Source organism: Euwallacea similis, chromosome 2 (assembly GCF_039881205.1).
Source record: "Euwallacea similis isolate ESF13 chromosome 2, ESF131.1, whole genome shotgun sequence".
Classification (NCBI taxonomy): Eukaryota; Metazoa; Arthropoda; class Insecta; order Coleoptera; family Curculionidae; genus Euwallacea; species Euwallacea similis.
In genome coordinates, this window is record NC_089610.1 from 1413948 (window position 1) to 1437845 (window position 23898).

At 32.7% G+C, this 23898-nt stretch overlaps 4 protein-coding genes across 4 annotated transcripts in view; 1 reads left to right on the forward strand and 3 right to left on the reverse strand.

Annotated features, from left to right (window-relative positions):
- The window catches only part of LOC136419317 (uncharacterized), a 209836-nt gene extending 192834 nt beyond the window's left edge, over positions 1-17002 (forward strand). The window contains exons 3-4 of the mRNA XM_066405553.1: positions 13391-13697; positions 15213-17002. Coding sequence (XP_066261650.1) covers positions 13391-13697; positions 15213-15532 — 627 coding nt within the window. The 3' untranslated portion in view covers positions 15533-17002. The remainder of the gene's footprint in view (positions 1-13390; positions 13698-15212) is intronic.
- LOC136419265 (uncharacterized) lies at positions 10902-12584 on the reverse strand. The gene has a single exon (XM_066405478.1). The coding sequence runs from the start codon at positions 12389-12391 to the stop codon at positions 11180-11182; it is 1212 nt and encodes a 403-aa protein (XP_066261575.1). The 5' UTR covers positions 12392-12584; the 3' UTR covers positions 10902-11179.
- A 352-nt stretch (positions 17003-17354) lies between the features above and the next one.
- LOC136419320 (eukaryotic translation initiation factor 4E1-like) lies at positions 17355-18562 on the reverse strand. The gene is made up of 5 exons (XM_066405557.1): positions 18441-18562; positions 18089-18267; positions 17857-18034; positions 17711-17798; positions 17355-17656 (listed from the first exon to the last, which is right to left on the reverse strand). Exons 1-5 carry the CDS (start codon positions 18465-18467, stop codon positions 17493-17495), a joined length of 636 nt encoding a protein of 211 aa, XP_066261654.1. The 5' UTR covers positions 18468-18562; the 3' UTR covers positions 17355-17492.
- A 1063-nt stretch (positions 18563-19625) lies between these two features.
- On the reverse strand, positions 19626-20944 carry LOC136417584 (uncharacterized). The gene is made up of 3 exons (XM_066403347.1): positions 20322-20944; positions 19997-20216; positions 19626-19942 (listed from the first exon to the last, which is right to left on the reverse strand). The coding sequence occupies exons 1-3, from the start codon at positions 20942-20944 to the stop codon at positions 19655-19657; spliced, it is 1131 nt and encodes a 376-aa protein (XP_066259444.1). The 3' UTR covers positions 19626-19654.
- Between the last annotated feature and the right edge of the window lie 2954 nt (positions 20945-23898).

The window sequence follows — 23898 nt, forward strand, 5'->3', positions numbered from 1 at the left end:
TTTTAAGTAGACATCTAATTGGGCAATAGTTTATTGATGGAAACCTCAACTCAGAAACTCCAGCAAAAACAGCAAAAAACTCCTATACTTATAGGAGTTTTTTGCTAGAAGATTTGTCACATCTCCTAAAGGAAGTTAATTTAGAGTGATGGTTGACAAGGTGGTTTCAACATGATAGCTGCTCATTATGACAGAAATGTTATAGAAGTTTTAAATGAACATTTTCCACAAAGGTAAACTGGGCCTGGTAGTGCAGTTAATTGGCCTACCCGATCACCTAATTTGACTTAACTAGATTTTTTTTGTGGGATCATTTGAAACATATCGTTTCCGATCAAGTGCCAACTATTGCCGAAGATATGAAAATTCGGATAAGAAATGTTTGACAAACATCACACCAGAAATGTTAGAAAATACCACCCAATCATTTCAAAACTTAATTGTGAAGCGCCTTGAACAGCAGGGGCATTATTGGTTAGACTAGATTTTTTTTTATAATAAAGTAAAATTTACTATATAATAAATAATATTGCTCAAATACCTAAAAAAATTTAATAAAGTGTTTATTTTTTATCTAGTATTATTATTAGTTTTATCATTTTCAGCAAAAAAGTTTTAAGTAAAAACATTTTTACTGTCAACAAAGAATTTGAATCTCCAAAAACAAATTGGGTATTCCATTTGAAAAAACGAAGTTGACCCCAAAAGACAGGAGAAGGTGACCTTGGGGAAAAAATTGACAGCATAAAAAGTTGAGCAATCGAAAATAAAAAATACTTTATTTGAATATTTTTTTGTAAATCTTTTCGATTTTAAGATATTAGGTCGTGTAGTATAAAATGAGTAGAATTGAATTGAAACTTTAGTCATTTTTTTTTTCATATGAAATGTTTTTATTGTGAATCGAAATATGCACCACCATTATCAATACACTTCTGCCATTTAACGGGAAGTTCATTGATTCCCCTGCTGTAAAAGCCTGCAGGCCGGGAGTCGATAAACTCTTGGAAGGCAGCTTTGACAGCCTCGTCGGAGTTGAATGTTTTCCCTAACAAGAAGTTATCCAAATTTTGAAAGAAGTGGTAATCAGTGGGTGCTAAGTCGGGTGAATACGGTGGATGACGAAGAGTTTCCAATTCCAACTCCTGTAGCTTGGCCAAGGTGACTTGCGCGGTGTGTGACCGAGCGTTGTCGTGCAACAATAGCGGTGCGCTTCGATTGACTAATCTTGGCTGCTTAACCGTCAGTTGCCTCGTCATTTCGGTCAGTTGTCGGCAGTAGACATCAGCCGTAATCGATTCACAAGGTTTCATGAAGCTGCGATGGATGACACCTGCGTTGGACCACCAAACGGACACCATAAGCTTCTTTTGATGAAGATTTTTTTTCGCACAATGTTTTGGTGGTTCATCTTGATCCAACCACTGCGATGAACGTCTGGTATTGTCATATAGGATCCATTTCTCATCACAAGTAACAATCCGATTCAAAAATGGATCGTTATTATACTGGCACAACAAAGAAACACAAGCTTCGAGACGTCGTTCTTTCTGTATGTCGCTCAACTCATGCGGTACCCACTTGTCCAGCTTTTTCACTTTACCAATTTCAGCCAAATGAGTCAATATTGTTTTTTTGGTTACACTGAATATTAACGATAATTCGCTTGCACTTTGACGTGGATTCGCTTCCACCACGCTTCCACACTTCCAGATAATCGTTATCCACTTGAGTTTCAGGTCGTCCACGTGGTTCATTTGTTCAGGTTAGTTCAGGTCAAAATTGCCAGAACGAAATTTCACGAACCAACAAGATACTGTTTGCTGTGAAGTGACTTCAGTACCAAACACATCATTAATATTGCGAGCCGTCTGAGCTGTTGTGGTTCCACGGTGGAACTCATATTTCATTAACACACGAATTTCACTATTTTGCATGGCTGCACAAAAATGTTTATAAAAATAAAAGTTTTCAATAATTTTTAACACTTTAAACTCTGATCGAAAGAGGAAGAATGTGCCTTTTCCACATAAAAAAAGTCAAGTCCAAATATAGATTTAGAGTGAAGTTATTCGCAGTTGAATGTGGCATTTCGAGAATTTACTCATTTCATACTACACGACCTAATATTTGCGTGTCCCATTTATCTAGAATCACCCGGTATGGGAAATATCAATTAAGTGGTTATAGCAAAAACGACATGTTTACTTATAACTAGGAATTTAAATAGGTATACGTAGCATTTACATACAGAACTTAAATATCAGATTACAGAGTAAAGTCATTCTCTAATTTACTTCTAAATGCCTATAATATGAGTTAAGTGAATTTGATGAAAGAATTATATCAAGAATTGGCTAATTTATCAATGGAATTCAATTAATGATAACATTTCTAATTTTATTCATTTTCAACAAATGATTTCCTGTATTCGCTTATTACTGTGAATCGATAATAACATAAAATTTAAATACTAAATGTTTAAGTACTTATTAGACGGTAATGATGCCCAATGTTGGACTATATTGTATTGAGAATTTCATTCATATATCTAATTTGGTAGTTCAACAATGCAATACAGGTATCTAATCGTTACGCTGAACAAATCACTGGCGAATTAGCGGTAATTTGCACTAGTACAACTATCGCAAGAATTTCATTCACCTCTGTTCTACATTAAAAATTAGATATTTTATTAAGTAGTAATCACAGTAATGACTAGTAAAAAAATTTTACCGTGGTAAAATTTCAGAAAATTTTATACGATGTTATTCACGTCATGCTACAGGGAATATTGCGGCTAAAGTACTTAATATTTTGATTTTTTTTGTGTTGTATAGAAATCAAATAGAGGTATATTCTAAAATTATTTTCCTTTTATACGGGGGTTGTAAATAAGTGAAAAATATCAAAATTGTGTTTTTGTAAATGGAACACCCCATATATTATTACTTTAAATAACATATTACCAATCGAAAACTACGAGAGCCATTTGATAAGTCAGTGACTTTTGAATGAAAGATATTTTTTTCGACCAAGAAACGTTTTATTTCTCAACAAAGTCTCCTTTTAGCTCGACACATGTAGTCTAGCGTTTTTCTAATTTTTTGATTCCTTTCAAATAATAGGTTTTATCAAGGTCCTCAAAATAGGCGTTTGTTTCGGTGATGACCTCTTCATTTGACCCAAATCTCTTACCGCTCAGCAATTTCTTCAGGTTTAGAAATAGGAAATAGTCGCAGGGAGCTAAATCTGGAAAATATGCTGGGTGGGGTAGCAATTCGTAGCTTAATTTATGGATTTTTGCCATGGCGACTACACACATGTGCACCCGTGCATTGTCTTGATGGAACAGCACTTTTTTGCCAAATGCGGTCGTTTTTGCTTCAATTTAATATCGAATCTGTCCAAAAGTTCTGAATAATATTCACCAGTGATCGTTTTACCTTTTTCAAGGTATCGATGTGAATGACATCGCGTGCATCCCAAAAAACTGTGACTACCGCCTTGTTGGCCAACAGACCCATCTTGGCCTTCTTTAGTGCATGTTCACCTGGAGAAACCCACAGTTTCGATTGTTCCTTGATCTCTGTGTTGTGATGGATTCACGTTTCGTCAACGGTTACGAAACGGCGCAAAACTTCTTCAAATTCCGATTGAATATCGCTAAACACTCTTTTGACATGGTCACACGGGAGCGTTTATGGTCGAGTGTGAGCAATCGCGACACCCATCGCGCGGATAGCTTTTTCATATCCAAATATTCATGTAAAATGTGATGTACCGGCTCAGTTAAGATGCTGACAGTCTCAATCACCTCACGCACTCTCATTCTCCGATCGTTCAATATCGTTTCATGAATTTTATCGACAATTTCTGGCGTGAGGACCTCATTTGGACAACATGAACGTTCTGCGTCACTTGTGCTAATACAACCACAACAAAATTCAGTAAACTACTTCGTAACCATTAAAACTGATGATGCAGAGTCCTCATAGCATTTATCAAGCCTTTCCTTGGTTTCGGTGATGATTTTTTTACATAAAAAATAATGCTTGATCAGCACACGAAATTCACTTTTTTCCATTTTCGTCGAAATTCACGAGGTCGTCTGGTTTCAATGGCTGTTAAACACAAACTCAATGACATAGCTTACTCAAAATTTGACAGTAGTCTACTAACAGACAACAGTAGTGTTGCATTTAAAGTTGTCACACGAGAAATTTAAAATGTCACTGACTTATCAAACGGCCCTCGTATTATACGTTCCTATGCCTAAATGCACAAGTTTTTTTCGAAAATTAAGATGTAAAAAAAAGTAGAAAACCCTATTATTTTTGTATCAGTTGCTATGGTTACATCTAAAATGTCAATATAAAAAGTCATATCTATGAGTTCTTGTTTCGGATAATTTTTTATTTATGGTATTTTCAACACTAATTGCGTAACTTAGAAAACAAATATTATATTTAAACAAATCTGATAATATGTAAAAAAATTGGCAATATGTTAATATTGTAGACACAACCCTGGCAATTGATACAAAAAGTAATGAAATTTCCTACTCTTTGCATACCGATTGTATATCAATTGCCAGTAAATTAAAATTTCTGATTATTTCTTATTTAATTTAAATGAAATCCTGTATTTAATATTTTCAACAAATGTAAAATTTAATTATTTATCGAATAATGCTAAAAAAGAGCGAATTAAAGAAATTTACAGTAATTGTTCAAAATAATGACTATTTATTTCTATACGCGGACTATAACGGACTTACTTTTGGAACGAGTTGTTAACTTTCCTTAATATATTTGGAGATACACTTTGAAAAGCTTCCCTAATTCTATTTTTTATATCCGGTATTGTTATTGGTGGAGTATCGTAAACGATTCCTTTTATATAACACTATAAGAAAAAATCTGACGAAGTTAAGTCCGGTGATCTTGCTGGCCATCAAATTCATTTTCTTCTGTGTCTATTACAGGTTTGTTTCTAACGGATTTTTTGTAATCCACACTTCCAGTTTCTTTGAATTGATTTAACAGTAGCTTGTATCATATTTATATGTATATTTATTAAACCTCTGTCAATATCGGCTAGTCAAAACTTCTACAATAGAGTTATAAATTCATAATATTTAGCTCATGAAATTCTCCTTGGAATGTAACTCGTGCATAGAAAATCATAAATTATTTTAGATCAATAGATGTTTATGCAATGTAAATCAGGAAAAACACGAGTACGCGTAGCGCACATAAAGTACTTGTGTGGTACGTGCCTTCGTCCTTTTTAATCTCAAATTACATTAATGCAAATTGTGTAATAAATAAAAACAGAGTATAGCTTTGAAACAGTTTTTTACTTCGCAAAAGTTTGGGCCACATTTTTTAAAGTTCAGAAATTTTACATTTCTCTGTTTGAGATAGACTAAAATATGTGTACATACATAGTTGAAATGTTTGCATTTATCATTGGAAGTTGCAGATTTTTGAGGTATATGCATCTGTACACTCTCATAATATAGAAAAATATGTAAAAGTTTCTTAATTAGGTTGGACCACCATTGCTCCATTTCCAAAATGGTGAGAATTACAAAATTTGTTAAATATGAAAAAAATTGCGATTTTTAGAGATTTTTAATATAACGTATTCACGTTGTCAAATTATTTTTGATTTCCGAGATTTTACGAAAAACATTTAAAACTTTTAATCGAAAATATTTAAAAAGTTACTAATTTAATCAGAAAAAAAATTCAACATATCAAATTTTCGTGTTCAATATTTTTTGGTTGTGTTTTGTAAATTCGGTCATTGATAGTTCCTCAAAAAAAAATCAATTGGAATCCTATCAGCAAAATTAGGTGGTTAACTAAAAAAAATGCCCAAGTGATATATTGATCTCTCAAGGCTGAAAAGCGCTTTCAAAATATACGATAAAAACGCTAAGTCTGCTATTAAAAAAAAAACTGATTTGTTGCAAATTTCCTAAATGCCAATCTCATGATGCAATAAAAATAAGCTTATGTTGTAGAGTGGGGAGACTAAAAATAATTAAACGTTTTTTTGATTTATATAGCAGATTATGTAAATACCCTCAAAGAACGTTGTCGTGTGTCCCCATTTTTTTTCATATAAGAAAACAGATTAAGCTCACGAACATAAAATTATTACTGCTCAAAATATTCCACATATATTGTAATGGATGTAGACTTGGGACGTAATAGGGAGTAGATATCCTAAATTTGGACACGTTAATTTTCGTATGGTTGTAAAAACATAATTAGTGAGCTACTGTTTACACCAATATCTAATTGTTTTTTAGCTACAGTAATTAATATCAGCGTATATTAAAAGGTTTATTACTGTTAGTGCGTTTATTGCGAAAAAAATTAATAGAAAACTTTATTAACTGATCAAAAAAATTAATGCACATTAATTGAGGAGCTTTTAAGGAACCTTTATAGGTATTATATAGGTAGATACTCAATTTTATGAAGGGAATTTGTTAAAAACTATTAGAAAATTATAGATTATTTGAATGAAACGGCCTGATAAAACTTAATAAATAATGCGTGCGTATATTGCGTACATTTTTTTAAGGCTCATTTTTTATGATTGTCATCATGAAAATCTACATAGATCGACTTAAGGCGGAAATTACATAATCCAGAATTTTGCATAAAAATCTCGTCTAAATTGTCGTTCTTGAATAAACAACACACTCTATGGGAACTTTATAAAGTTTCTTTTGCATATTCAAATTGCATCGTTTTATTTGATATTTACAACCCATCCATAAAATATTATTGTGCCTTTAGTCAGGGGCATATAAGGGCATTTTGTATCTGTCCTTCTGTAAGCCATGATGTGACTTTTAACCCTGTATCCTAGAAGAAAGTTACCCCCCGAAAGATTGAGGTTCCCAAGTCTTCTGCGAGAATTCCTCACTGCCTTCAGTGACATGTTTATATTATATTAAAATGCAGGTATTTGATTTACGTTACAAATTGCTTTTTTAAGTAGATTTATATAAAAATAATATTTCCATAAAAAAACTATTACTCGAAGATTTGAAATTGAAATGAATGATTTTTTAAAGAATATTAAAACATTTCTGTAATTAACCAAAATACATTAAATACGTGAGAAATGGACATTTTATAACAAGATAAAGGGTTTTCGGACACTATTTTAATGAAACCAGAAATATGTATGTAAATTTGTTACACTTTTGTGATGACATGGTTTCGTCCATTTTCTTTAATTACCTAAATACACATCTTGTATACTGCTGACGTCAAAGCCATTACCAACCATTATTTCCTAATTGATTTCGACAGAAACTATCATGTACTCTAAGCAGTAGAATTGCTCAACACCTATAAGTTAGACTTCCGCTATTCCTTCTCATTATTCGAATTAATTAGTAGAGTTGAAACTGTTATCAAATACAATTGCTAATCGGTTGCCATCATTGTGATGTCCTCAAAGCATGCATATTTGCTTGCAAACTGTTTTGCAGTTGTATTACTTACTTCATATTTTTATATCCACTTTTCATAAACGCTAAAAAAATCAACTTAAATTTAATAAATCTTTTATTGAGCATGATCCGAGTAAGCAAGGGAAGATATTGGGTCATCAATGAATCAACTCTTCAGATTACATTTCCAATAAGTGATAATGCTCAAGTACAAACAACTCAAAAATTACAAGATTATGTATCATTGCAAAAAGAATTAACTAAGACTTAAAAATCTTGTAGTTATAAAAGAATGCCTTATACGCTACCAAGCTTTCAAATGAGGTAACTTTTCATCATTTAATTTTTGCAATCCCGAGCAATTGCAAAAGTTAACGACTCGATATAGCAAGGATCAGTGACTTAATTCTAGAGCAAAATGAATCATTTGCTTCATGTTCCATAATTTGTGTCCATTTTCCAATCCTATTTAATACATCCCTGCATTCTACCAAATTTGTGTTTATTAATTTCAGAATTTCACATGAATTTTTTTAAGGAAATTACTTCATGGGTTCCCGAAATATGGACACTCAAAGCTTAAAAACTTCCTAAAACTAGGTACTCCACTCCTCTTTTTTGAATTTTTAAGAAATTTTTTTTTGGGAAACATATGTATACATACTATAAATATTTTCAATAAGAACAATTCAAAATTTAAAATAGTTTTAGTTGCATTTTTGTTTTAATATTTGGCTCTGCTATAAAATTCAAAAAGAAATCAGTTTTTGAAACATCTGAAAATGCTACTCTAATACCTTTCAAATTTAGCAAAACCAAAGTGTAAACTTATGAAAAGGTCCCGGTAACTTTCTACGCACCTCTTGAGCCTCAGTGTCGATTTCTCTTCAACGCATATAATATTCTGTAATGCTATCTTTATTGCACCGTACCTCACTACGACATTCCCCTATAACCAGCACCAACAGTACACCAATAGAGATACGAGGGACCTTTGCCAAATTCGGTACAATTGTGTTAAGCACAGTAATTAGTAGCAATAAAGAATAAGGAATATAAAAATATCCGCAGTTATTACATACTTGCACATGTCAGTTTTAATTATAACATTCTCATAAATTGGTCTTATAATACACAAATGAATGTTGCCTTATTTATTGGTATGAAAGTAGCATGTTGCAATAAAGTACGTATATTTTACATAAAATCTTAACGACTCATTATTTGAACACGTTTTTCTCTTTTTTTCTAAATAATTTTAATATATAATAGTTTAATTTGATAATAGCTTTTTGGTCATTTATTTCACTCAACAGTATACATATAGTTCGTCTCAGATAAGGATAAATAGCATGGGAATCTCGGAAACAGTAATAGATACAAAATCCTTTAAATTAGGAAAAAGTTGCGCAACTTAAAGCAAATTTATAATTTGTTTTTATACCGGCTAAATTTCGAATGGTTACGAAGATATCCGGAAAAAACGAATTTGGCGGTTTTGGTTTTTTGCAAATAACTCTTATAAGGTTACAGTTAGAGAAGTGAGAGTTTTACATTGTTAAAATACTTTTTTGAGAACTTCTTAGCAATGTTGCCAGTTTTCTTGTAAAGACTTTACTTTTAGAGATAAATTGTTAAAATTTTGATTTTCATATAAGCACAATATCAAATATTTACATTTTTAAAATCGTCATAAAATGTCCCTTTTCAACCATGTATTACGTTTGGTATTTCTCTCAGAAACTCTATAAGTTATAGCCATAAAAACATTTATTGATAAGTCGGGTATGTTTTTGTCTTATAGCGATGGTGCACATAAAATAAATAAATGCTATGGTAACGACAAAAATATTTTAAAGATATAAAACCTTTATTACCTACCTATAATTACGGCTCAAAATTTCTTCTCCAATGAAGAGAAATTTGATATGTTGTCATGCTGCATATTACGTCATAGAAATTGTGTAGACGCTGAACATATGCATGTATTTAAATCATATCCCAAAAGAAAAGCAACCAGGAAAATCCATTTTTAGAAGACTAGTGTCTAATTTTAAGGAATATGGATGATTTAAGCATTTATTTATTATGTACCATTGTTATAATTTAAAATGATAACAGACTTGTCAAAAAATGTTTTAATGACTGTAACTCATAAACTTTTTGAGAGAAATACCAAATACAATACATGGCTGAAAAGAGAATTTTATTAAATATTTAAAAATGTGAATACTCGATTTTGCGCCTATGTGAAAATCAAAAGTTTAACAATTTATATCTTAAAGTAAGGACTTAACAATACAAAACTTTCATTCCTCTAACTGTAACCGTATGAGTTATTTGCAAAAAAACGAAGACCACTAAATTCGTTTTTTTTCTGATATTTCTGTAACTATTCGAAATTTAGCCGGTATAAAAACAATTTGTTAATTTGCTGTAAATTTCTTAAGTTTTTCCTAATTTAAGAAATTTTGTGTCTACTACCGTTTCCGAGATCCTCATGCTGTTCTTCCTAATGTGGGACGGACTGCATATTTATAAACAAGAAGCACTAAAAATTGAACTAATTACAGTAATTACAACTTGAAACTAATATTTTATGATTAGAAATTAATTTTAAACAGACTTTATGCCAACAAATTCGAACAACTAATGATTTGGATACCTTCCAGTAATAAGGTGTAGCATCGCCCTATAGCTTTAATTATGGTTTTAAATCTCTATCTGGCATTGACTCAATAAGATTACGGAAACGTTCGGGCAAAAATTCTGGCATAGTTGTTTGTGTAATGTAAAAACCTTTTTATGTAATGCCATATATTTTTAATGAAATTTAAATCTGCACTGCTGGAGAGCTATAACAGAATACGTAAATTCTACTCAGCAATCTACGTTTAACGCTTTTCGCCGAAAATAAGTCACTTCCATCTGTGTTGAATAGTTGCAGATTTGTTAACAAATAGGTTTCTATTTTTTCTTTGTAATTTCATTTATGACTTCACATATATTTTGATACAAAAAATTAATGAAACCACTGTTTTTGAGAAGTTTTAGTATTTTGATAGTGTACCCGACAGCTTGTCAATAATGGCCTTTAATAGTTTTCATAGCATACTGCTAATGACCGTTTATAAATTTTTGTCTTCATAATTTGTACTGAACTGTATAGCCCAAATTATGAAACTAGAATAATTGTTTGGGTTAAAAATTTTATATCCGTGCTATTTTAATGTTTAAAATAATAGACTGAGACTTTAGTTTAATTACTAAAATGATAAAATTAATTATTAAAATGTCATACATTTAGAACACATTTCTGAGATGAAAATAAATGTCCAAATAATTAGTTGTAAGGACTCGTAGCTTCAATCACGTTTATTAGATTGGTACATTAATAATACAAAATTAGGCATACAAATGTTTTAATTTCTTCCTTTGTGCTGCATTTAAAAATTAATATCTAAAGTTTAAAGAATAGTAGGAACAGTCGAAAATTGGCTGTTTCCATAGAAATTGATAATTTGTAACAAATGAACCCAGTCTCATCTACATATTTTAAATTAACCTACTACAGTACAAGTAAGTTACCACATGTAACCTTAACAACTCAATATGTAATTCTTATAACAAAAATAAAGCTAAACATCAATAAAATTTATTTTTAACTTTTTATTACACAGTACTCACTCAAATTCAACCCTTATCTGGAGTTGCATGTAAAGTCAAGTCCCAATAACCTGGTAATGTATCTTCTCTAGGCCTATATTTCCCTCGATGTTTCATACATTTTTTCAATGCCAAAAGCTCATCAGGTTTGACGCCCTGATCCATATAGTATTGTGCACAATTCAGACAACCCCAAGCAGGAAGTTTCTGCCTGTTTTTCCCCCTCACCACTGGTGCAGCCTCATATTCTTGTGAAACATTTTGAGCTTCGGCAAGGAAATTATTCAAATCTCTCAGTTGCTTTGCCGCATCTTTTTTAGGCTCTGAAGAATAACCTTCCTGAAATGAACAAAGACTTTCTTCTTCTAACATTCCACTGTTAAGGGAAACACCCAAACATGGATCTATATTTTCTTCAGTTCTCGAGTGTCTCATAGTTTCTTGGTTGATATAACAAACCATGCTCGTAATGCCCATTAGAGAATCAGATTCAGATTGATTAGAGGTAATGGTTGTTGATGTGGGAGTGTTGTTATTATTTTGACTTCTTAAGCCAAACCTTTGCTTTGGAATTTTTAACTGCTGCCTCACAGTCTTTAACACCGGAGTACTTTCAATGATATCTAAATCATCATCTTCTGATTTTTGCTCATATAAATTTAATTGTTTTTCAGTTTCATTTTTCAATTGCACTTTTTTTGAGGAACAAACCAAGTTTTTAATGAATTCCACATCCTCAAATACATCTTTGTCTGGCGTCTTTTTAGCCCTAGGATTTTTTTTATTAATCATCTCTACAATTTCCTCGTTTAGTTTTCTCTTCAGCCTCTTTCTCCACTTGAAATGACTTTGTTTAGAGGATTTTTTAATCTCAGGACTAGTGCTCATATTCTGAACACTACAAAACTCATTATCTGAAATTACTATTGAACCACTATCATTGGCTGATCCACATTTGTCTGCACTACTGCTTTTGGAACGTTTGCTATAGCTGTTTATTAGTTTTTTAGATTCCCCATTTAATGTTAGAGTTTTGCAGTTGAAATAATTGTCTACAAACTGATTTCCTTCATTTTCTTGAAGAGATTTCTGAAGTCTCCTGTATTCTCGGTTGATGCAACATAGAAGCATTGAGAAGTTCTTAAGAATGTGGAGTGGTTCATTATTCCATGCCTCAGAAAGGTTATTATCAAATAGCTGCTTCCAAGATTCATACCCATGTGGGAGCTCCATAATCATAGATTAATGCTAATTTGAAATTAATAGTTTATTGTCATCATCCATAGAATAGTGGATCTTATGTAGTTTTGTGTTGTGTGTAAATTTAACAATCAGGGAATTTTCACTGGTGTTAATTATTCTAATAACAAGCATATATTTAAATTATACAATTTTCTGTCTTTTATTAATTTAAATCATGTTATTAGCGAATTAAATTAAACATAAAAAAGGAAAGATTCAAAAGAGGTTACTAAATAAACGTTACCTTATCTTTGACAATTCGTAAGTGTCAAACTGACTCAATAATGGATATAACTGGCCTTTGACTAATCACTCCAATTGCACGACTCGTTTAGCTTGGTGCAGTTCCAGAATGGTCGCCTTCGGGAGATTATTTAGACAATACTCCAAGTGGTATGGATTGTAAAATCTTCACAAAAGAAAACATTTGTCCCATGATTTCATTAATGCCGCATTTGCGATTTACAAGACTGCTTCTACTTCTATATAACGGGTGATAATTAAAAATCCCTCGCATTAAATGGTCAACGTAGAGCGTTGATTAAGCCATTTGTTATTTACTATTAAGACAACAGATGATACCTGATGAATTGATATTTAAAATTTTTGTTTTAATGTTTACCCTTTATCACCCAGTTCTCAAATTTTCTCTGCTCTCATGGTTCCAATACAAACGAAAACGATTATTAAAAAATGGGAGAAACTCACGGTTAAGTCGATATATATATATATATATGTTTATCTTTGTCGCTACCGTTCTGCGACAATAAACCTATCTTTGTGTTGATTTATTTATAAAAACTAAAAACGCAATTTTTATATCAAATTCATCAGCATAATATTATGTGATACAGAGAAATCCAGGAAATTTACTTTTATTTGTAGCATTTGTATTCACAATAAAGGCAATTTAACAATTTACTGACAAAGTGGAATTCGAGACAAGAACACAAATCACACCAAACAAACCCCATAATGGTACTGGATTCCGATAAGTACCTTCGCATCAAGTCCATCCTGCTGGACCTTGAGTGCTCAGGGGAAAGGCTGGAATCCTTGAAGGCCCATTTTAAAGAAGAGATAAACTCAGAACGTAGCTTTGAGTATATAATTTCTTTACATATTTTATGGAAAACTTTAGAAAAGAGAGATATTCTTAATTCTCGGCAAGAGCAAGCCCTACAAATCATTATTGATAAAGTTGCTTCACAATATGAGAGAGAAAATATAATGAGAATTTTAAACAACACCACCGAATGGGAGGGACTTGGTCACAGTAGTAATATTCCAACCAATTCGAGAGGTAAGAGAAATGAATAGGTAATAGAGAAAGATAATGATTAACAGCCCATTTAATATTAATATGGCAAGCATATAATGCAAATTCAAAATTATTTGTGTTTATTTGGAATTTCATTAAATTCAGACTGAGGAATTTGGGCTACAGGGTTGTCTACTGGTTAACCAAATTCAAATGTACAAGTAAATCTAATTAGTTGAAAATCAGCTTATGGAGATCAATCCTATGCAGATCATCATTTTCCAAAAGGACTTCTACCTTTATTTCAAAGATTCCATAGATATTCTTATGTAAAATTACTAGGCTTTCAATTTATTCATACTAAAGGTTAATAAATCAAAGTCTCAACCAAGAGGATAATATTCATTAACACATTGAAATATCAACAGAGTCTGTTCATATCATTCATTGTCAGTTTAATGAATTTCATGAATATTTGTAATCTTTAATAGTTGCCAGTATATTAATCTAGTGACCTATGACAGGGTGCTCATTTGAAAATATACAACCACAATAACATCAAAATGAAAAAAGATACTGAAATGCGTTTTGAGGGGATCTCAAAGGTTTTAAGAGAGAAAATTTTTCAGCAGCAGTGCTAATATTATGCACACTTCTACTCCCAATCACTTCAACTTCAGAATCTTAAATGGCACAATACCTCGATATGTACCTCATATTAAAGGGCATTTAAAATTCGTTATTTTGATGCAAATATTTCTAATATTAATAAAGTTGTTTTCAAGAAGTTTAGAAAAAAACAAATTCTTTTACACAATAAACGAAATTCGAAGAACCTGCATGAATTTTAATATTACTGTTTATACAGTAGTAATTTACTATTACTACTACTTTACTATTTTAAAAGTGTCAGTTTATTAAAAATTATGTATTCGACAGAAGAGAGAATGGAGATTGTATTAATTTATGGTACGACTAATGAATTCCCCAGATAAACTGCGTCGATATTCAATGAGAGGCACCCTGACAAACATGTTTCAAATGTTTATGTAATTCAACTATTGGAAAAATTTAGAAGAACTGGATCTGTACTAAATGTAAAAGGAAGTTTAGGGGATTCAATTAATACAATCTCAACTCTCTCTTCTGTGGAATACACCATTTTTAATAAACTTATACTATTACAATAGTACCTAGCAAATTACTACTCAATAAACAGTAATATTGAATACTCGAAAACAACTTTATCAATATTAGAAATATTTACATCAAAATAATAAGTTTTAAATGCCCTTTAATATGAGGTACATATCGAGGTATTATGCCATTTAAGATTTTGAAGTTGGGGTGACTGGGGATGAAGAGGTGGGCACAATATTAACACTGATGCTGCCTAAAATGTTCCCCTTTATAACCTTTGAGATCCCCCAAAGCGCATTTAATTGGTTTTTTTCGTTCTAATTTGGAGTGATAAGTTTTCAAATGAACACTCTGTATAGTTAAACTTCATGTTAAGTAGGTCTCTATCTATTTCTAACCATCTAAGTTTTTTTTCAGTAATACCTTCTGTTCCAGACATTCTAGTCGAATCCATTAATGACGAAGTAAAGCGCAATATAGGTGCAAAATGGAAAGAACTTGCACGCGGCCTCAACATTCCTGAGGGCACTATTGATGACCTTGAGTGTCGTTACAAATTTGCTGCTCAAGGCATGGAAATGATGATACATAGAGTCCTGCAATCCCATCTGGAAAGATCGGGTTCCAATTTTGAGTATTGGAGGGCTGGATTACAACAGGCGTTGAGGAAAGCTCGCCGTACTGATTTGAGTGAGAATATTGATGATATTCTTAAATTCCATACAGTTAATGCTTAAGTGGTGAACTGCCTTTTTAATTTTTGTTTCAGAGATTTTTATTCTTGTTATCTGACTTATGTCATTGATGTTTTTCATGCTTTACCTGTAATGATATGTCTTTAGAGAAGAATTCCTTTTACCTATATCTACATTAATTTTAAGTAAACATCACGACTTGATTATATTTAAAAATTAACTTCCCCAAACCCTTTAACTATTCCCTTATTTACCTTTAAAACACACAAATCAGTTATAAAACTTATAATTCACTGACTGAGAACAGGTAGTGATTAATAGCTATGCAGTTTTACCGAGCAGGTAGAGTAAATATTGGGGCTATTTCTGTGAATTATAAGTACAAAATAAGAAAAGATAGGAGAGTCGAACTAACGTCCTAAAGCTGATAAACAATATATTCATGATGTGTTTTATCCGTTATTTAGGTTTTATATTATTTTTCTTTTAACTGTTTGTACAGTATATAGGGTGTTTACTTGAAAAAGATTTATATAAATCGATGTTTGGAGTCACTTAATTTCTGAAATACACATTCTTTATAGAAGGCTCCTTAAATCTGGGCTGTATGTTTAGGAAACACCCTGTATATTATCGGAAAATGTACGCTTAGGAAGACTTTTCAAGAGCTTTCAATACCAAAATATTAGAGAGTTTTAAAGCTATTTCAGAGGATCACATAATACTTTAAAAGAATCTCTTAACTTTACTCTGTGTATAGTGCTGCAATTATTCTAAATGCAAGTAAAAATAATGTTATGTATTTTTTGTTAAGTGATTAATTGCGCTCATTACAAGTAGGAACAGTAAGTTTCAGTATTAAAGACTGAAATTTTTTTTTGAGTGACTTATTGACAGATTTAGATTTAATGATGTCCTAAATATACTGTGTATCCGGGAAAATAGGTTGCATAGTTTTAACAGAATATCCTCCGGTTAAAAGTAGGGTGGCTTCCGTAACCCTTTTGCAAATAAAGGCGAAGTGGTGACAGATACTCTGTAGGAAGAAATCTCATAAACTTTGGGAAGTCTAAATGATAAATTTGACATATATTTCATAAACGAAGCATTTACGAACCCACGTTTATAGTAATAACTTTGCTGTTAAAATTATGAAACCTAATTTCGAAACGTACGGCAATTACTGCAAATTTGGATGCTAGACGCAACCAATCAATATCAAATTTGATCTCATAAATGAGATCTCGTTAAATTAAAAAAATATATATTGATAATTGGACGCTCTCATTAACGTATATTTTATGCAAAATTTAAGTATATATTCCAATTAAAAATAAATAATGAATATTACTTATTATTGCCAGTTTTCATACCGAAAATTTAATTGTAGGTATACGCGTCAGGCAGTACTTTCGTATGATCAAAATCTTATGCAATAATGTACATTTTGTGATATAATGGTGCCGATGTATAAAGTAATGTTTATTGTTATTATGTTAGTAAACAATTAAAAATATTTATGACTTCTTTCTGCTTGTTTTTTTAAATCGAATTTGAGAAATATAAAAGCTCTACATGAAGTGTTATATGATCGTGAGAACTATGGGAGAACCTTAAGAGATTTATATGAGGATCTGACTAAACCATCTTTATGTGTGGAAGAAAGTGTATGAAACTGAACATAAAAAAGTGTACTCTTTATTGGCTTTAAAGTCCTCACTGGAAAGAAGAATTAAGCAGTAATCGAAATACTATTTTTTGTTTTTTTAACTTTCTAGGGATGATCCATATTACTGGGTTTTTGTAGATATTCTTTCATTTTGAATGGTTGTAGTAAATAAGGGGATATTTTAAAGAATTCTCAAATAATAAAATACTATTATTCAATTAAATTATAGCAGTGAAACAATGTTCAGCAAAGTTCCACCCTAAGAATTATTATAAGCGGAATTATAAAAATATTAACTAAATCAACAATATTAATCAAAGAGATGCATCAACTTTAAAGGGTGTATGAGTATTTGGAGCTGGAGCCAGTCTTGTCCATGGTGTCTTTATGGATCTCATAACCAATGGTGGTGCAGGCAGGAATGCGCAACCTTTCTTTAAGTTTTTTGCCAATTTCCAATACTGAGGCTGAATTATTTGCATCAGAAGTCCAAACACCTTTAAATGTAAACCAAGTAATTTAAAGGTACAACAATAACTGTGATTGCTTACCAATCTTGTCACCCTTATATCTTATATTGACTACAGCACCGCATACCTCATCTGAATGTTCAAAAGCTTCTCCAATTAAACACAGTATCTTAAAGTTCATCATAAACTTATATGAATTCAAAGATTATTCATTGACAAAAACTTACAATATCCAGCCAATATATGTCAAGCTCTTTATTCCTATGTCTCTTCTCCAAGCTAATCAACCATCGTCCTCCTCTTTTATTAGCGGCATCTTCCCACATAGGCATAATTCCCTTCTTGAAAAGGGAATAATCAGTTCCTTGCTTCAGTTCGCTGGCCAGCTTGATGTGGTTGTATAAACTGAGATTAAAAATTGCGTCTTTTAAAAACTGTTTTTATTTAATTTGCATATACCTCCAAAAATCTTCAACGGTTTGAAAAGAAGCAATCTCCCTTTGGTTCTTCTCCCAGGATTGAGTTCGGTCATTCTCAAAATACCACAAAGTCCAGCAATTCTGAAGAGGGTGCTTCACCGAATAATCAATCGGCGCTTCTATTAGTTCAACTTCATTTTTATATTCGCTTTTTTCATTCTAAAAATTGAAAAAGAAGTGTGGGGGTTGTGAATTCAAAATGGCTGGCATATGTCACAGATTTTAGATAAAAATTTCAGCCACTTGGAGGGATATTTGAGGGTAAATAACCATTACGGAATGGAGGTAAACAAAGCTGGGACGGAAATAGGGTAAATTGTATTTTTAAATACCTCAATATCCAATGAATTTGTAGACATTTTCGCCGCTGTTGAGCTGCTGCTGAATGTCTATAAAAAAGAAGGTAAGTGAGGTTAAGAATGATAAGTTACTTTTGACATTTTGTCGGTTGTTAGTTAGAGTTCAGTGGACTGTATTTTATCCACTCTTTTTGTGCTGTAAAGCAATGGGTTGAAATGAGATGGGTTTACTAATCCCCAAGGTGTTAAAATACGATGTAAAATCCCGTTAATTGTAAAAGTTAAATTATCTGTCTCTTGTGTAAAAAGATATAAAAATATTTTTATATATTTTTTTATATTTAAGATACTTTAAGTTTATATTTAAAGATAATTTATTAGTTTTGGCGGAGTTTAGTCGTTTGTAAGTATGCTAAAGCGGATATGTTAAAATTTCACTTTTATTATTTAAGGAAATAGAGCGCTCTAAAATTGAAGCCCATCAATTCTTTGAAAATTTACTTGTAGTTTAAATTAAGGGGGTTAGTTTTTGTGGAGCCTTCTAAAGAACATTTCAAATGCAATTGAAAAATATACATGCATATGTATATAGAATTGCTGAAGTTTTATTATCCACATTATGTACTACTATATTCTAATCTAAACTCTAGAGTTTCTGAGTAAGAGCTGGGAATATTATAGGACAATAAAAGCTACTCACAATGATAAGGAAATAATAGGGTTTTTTTTATTTATTTCTGCAAATTGCATTCAATTTTTGACTTATCATTACTTTCAAAAAAACTGCCCATTGCAAATTGTCATCTGGTTACCATAACGGGATAGAGATCATACTGGTCAGTATTACCTATCTGCCTATTTCTCACTTACTGATGTATTTATCTTTCATTCAAATCATAAAATCTCGGTTGTTGTCCTCAGCACTTCCAGAGAACATGCAATTATATAGGGTGGGCAACATAGCACAGTTTTAACAAGAAAAGTCCTAATTCTAGCTCCTATCTAGGTGTAAAAATTGAGACTGTTGTTTCTTAATCATAACTATTAATATAGTTTTGGAAGTAGTATTTTGATTTAGAATTGATCTTTTTAGTTATGCTTGAACTTATTATTATATGCAGAGTGATTCTGAAAATATGCAAAAAATGTGCTACAAAATTAATTTTTTTACAAGGCCCTAGAATTTAACTCGATACCTAATCACATTTAGCACACCTTAAATTGTTCCATTCTACCCATCAACTGCCTTATTTAAGCAAAAATTGAATGATTACTATAGAGTAAGTTGCTGCAGTGGATGTGATGGACCCCAAAATACCCCAATTGAGCTGAAAAAACCCTCCAGCATGTATTCCGATTTTTCTGGATTTGCTCAAATCCAACAGGAAGTTCAGTTCATTCACAATACGTTGTTCAGCTTCAGTTTTTACATTCCTGTGATTTAGTTTCATCAACATTGTGAAGCAAATTGATGTAGTGCGCCCGCCCTCTTCCTGGATATTTTCTCCTATCATTGCGCCCAAAGCTGCTTGACCCTATAGATAGAAGTACTATACTAGTTATATGCACTTTCAACAATTAACACATACAAAAGTATTAATGGCCATCAAAGTCTCCACAATAAAAACGTACACATGAGTATGCATTCCATTGATCACTCTCGGTTTGGCACCATACTGGATCAACACCGTGCAGTTATACAGTATGTTAGTTACCAGACACATCAGCACTAATACTAGATATGTTTTAATGTAATTGTTAAATTTGTCGAGCATATCACACAAATAATTATAATGGCTGACTACCTTGCTCAATTTTCCTATATCAAATAAGTTTCTGGCACTCTGGTAGAGTCTAGGATAACCGACTTCTCCTGGCAAATAACACAACTTCTGATCTGGTACGACGGGACACGAAATGCTTAGTTCCTCAAGATAGTCGTTTAGAGCCACATAATGATAATTAAGTTTGTTTATCATGCACGAGAAGCTGCAGATCATTAAATTGAGGATGTAGTACCAAACATCTCTAGCCAAGAAGTATTTATAAACCGTCCATCCAATGCCAAACCCGAAAAAATATAGTTGGATGCATAAGGGCAAGATGGGGGCCACGCGCAATATTTTTATAAACCTGGTAAAGGTTTTGCCCTCTTTTTTAACGCTGTAATTCCTCTTTGAAATGAAGGAGAATATTTCCAACAAAAACGGGCTTCCAGCGAAGAAAACCACTGCCATAATGTTGACAACCACCAAGAGAAAGTCGCTGAGGCCATTGATGAATAAAACCACTTCGCTGTTGAAGTGATCGGATTCGTTATACAAAATTGACTTTCCAATGGTGCAGAAAACGAAGGCGATGATGTTCAACGCCACCAAGATCATCTGCAGAAATCTTGCAATGTTTTTGTGATTGAAGCTCAGGACTAGCAACTTCAATTCCAAAGGATCTTCCTTATCGCACTCGATTCTTTTCGAGTCCTGTTTCGCGTTTTCGGGGAAAACGAAAGGGGAGAGCCGACTAACGCGATTAGACATTTTTTTACTAATGAATATGTAGAGTGTGTACGAGAGGTAATTATGACAAACCACTAATTATAATTATCGGATCGAGGATACTTTCAATAATGCATACGGAGGGGCTGGACTTGTTAGTTGGACACGCAACTGAACAGCATGGGATAATGGCAATAATTGATTTTCATGATGATAACGCATTTATATAGAGGGAAAAAAGTGCGATTGTTTGAGCGTTTTTGAATTTATGAGATAAAGATTTTTGAGAGAAAAGCGCCAGGCGATGAAAAGAGATGCCAAAACTACTAGGATGTAACATTAATGGCATTATTACTGCGTCCGTGAATCGATATAATAGTACAAGGACCATCCTGTACATGGAAATTTTGCAATATTATCAAGAGGTTATAATGAACAAGTATTGACAAAATGTCTCATGTTCCTATAAATTGATGATATGGTGTCGGAGCTGTATTGTTTCAGTTTTTGTGAAGTTAGCCCTAAACTTACCAAATAACAAGTCGCCCTGCATTTCCAGGCCGTAGTACAAGCAAGATGTAAAGAATTTTTAGCATAAAATCACTCTGAATTGGTTTAGGAGCAAACTCAAATTGATCTTCTTGCGCAGCCCCGTAAAATAATTAATCGTTAGAGGTGTTAAAAATCCAACTTGTCGTAATTTCGCACAACTTTACCGTTTTAGATCTGGGCTCTCTGACTACGTTATAGCATATAGGAGTTACTACCTCATTCGAGAAGAACTCCTCAGACGGTGAGGCATAGAGTATTTCATCGTTTGACGTCAAGGCTTCAGGGTCTGAGAAATATTTGTCCTTTGATGTCAGCGAAAATTCACAAATTACGAATAACATGTAAGTTTGAGTAGTGCACGAGGAATGATGAAGTTTCCGCTAGGATCCTTCGTTTTATTTTCTTGTTTGTGCACTTCAATAGAATTTAATGTGAGTTGAGTACCTAAGAAATTTGATAATCGATTACTTCAACAACAGGATAGTAAAATCCGATAAGGAATCAGTGTTTCGTATGGCGATGGGAATTCCACAGGATTCAGTTCCGGCACCTGTGGAACATCCTGAACGACTAGATTCTGGAAGCTTGAAGATCGCAAAAAGTTACTATCGTGTATGCCGACGACATAGCCCTGATCGTCTGTGGCGAGGATAGTGAAGAATTAACGACAGAAGCAAGCTCTGCCACTAAGAAATACGAAGAAGGACTATTGGATCACTCGCTGAAGCTGGCATCGGAAAAGATAAAAGCCATCGTCTTTTACGAAAAAACGAGACATACGTTTGCTCATGAGTGAAAGTAACTTAAAGAAGCTGGGCCAACAACTCAGGATAATGCCAATGATAGAAGGTCCACTTCCTTAAAGAGGCGGATGCTCTACAGAGTAATTTAATCAGCAATTCTCTATATCACTCTCATCTGGGGAAGAATAATGACATTTAAAAAGTATATACATATGTATGCTTTCGAGCGTCCAAATAAAAGTCCTGATGCGGGTCATCTGTGCATACCGTATGATATCCCTAGAGGCAACTCAAGTTTTCGCAGGAACTTCATTGTTCGATCGACCTTCTGCTGAAAGAGCGCACTAAGCTAATTGTTCTCCATCATGTCCCGGAGGCAGGTAGACAAGAGGCCAGGAGAACGACCATCCTGAAGTGGCAAACACGATGGACTCGATTGGTGGACAAGGGCCAGTGGATCAAGCGACTGATCCTGGATCCGACTCATGGACGTCGTGTAAACGTAGGCAGCTGAACTACTATCTAACTCAGACGTTTTGCGGATACGATACTTTTAAGAACTATATCCACAAAGTAGGGAAAACAGGTCTGGTTGCGAGAAGAACACTGAATTTACTAATGCTCATTATTCGAAGAGCAGCAAGATGTGCTAAAAGAATGCATGGACAACCTAACTCCAACATCCCTCATCAACGGGGTGTTGGTAGATAAAACAAAGTAGAATCGTTGTAGCAACGCCATTTCTGCGATGGTTAAGGAAAAGGAGCACATGAAATGTGCCATTCAAAAGAGACAATGATTCCGGACCTAAAAGTCATTGATAGCCGAATCTCTTAGCTTCTCGACAATGACATTTTTATCTCCTAGGGACAGTTCCGGGTCGTGGCAGGCTGCAAGAAAAGAAAACTCGAAGTTTTTAGTCGGTAGGCGCTCTAGGGAATCCCACATTATCCAGTCATCAGAACGTCAGACCTGGGTTTTTAGAAGATTTTTCTCAAGATAAATTAATATGCGAGTTGAGCAACAATATCGAGATGCCATTAATAATGGGAAGATAATGGACACATTAATTTTGATAACTCGGATTGAAGTGGAATAATAGAAAATTACTTTGATAAGCGCAAATTATTGTCTTATATTCAGGAAAATTACAGAAGGCAGCAGTGAAAAATATCGTCCTTTCAAATGTTACATAACCATTACCATTAATTAGAATAAAAAAGTAATATAGTCTATTAAGACTGAAATTAAGCGGACACACATTTGATTTAAATTTTTATATCATTATTAACCTTGTAGTTTTTCCTTATTTTCGAACATGGCAGATTTATTAGATATATTAGATATTTATAGCTATTAGTAAAATTTATGAAACAAGAAGACTCGATAGAATAAAACGAGTAATAAAAAAATTTAAGGTGGTACTCGATGTATGTACATACAGATTTAGTCAATTCAAGGTCAGAATGTTTGAAGTGGTTTGATAATTTCAATAAATTAATTTCGAGTTTTTCTATGTGAATGACAAAGCTAAAACAAGATATGACGACGATATCGACTCAGATCAAAAGCTTCATCACGCCTGAAGGGTCACAAAAGCAATTTTTAACCCTGTTTATGGTAGCAGCTATTAACAGTGAAATGTTTTTAAAAGTTAAATTATTCCTCAAATTTAAAGATAATTTCCAAAATCTGGCAACG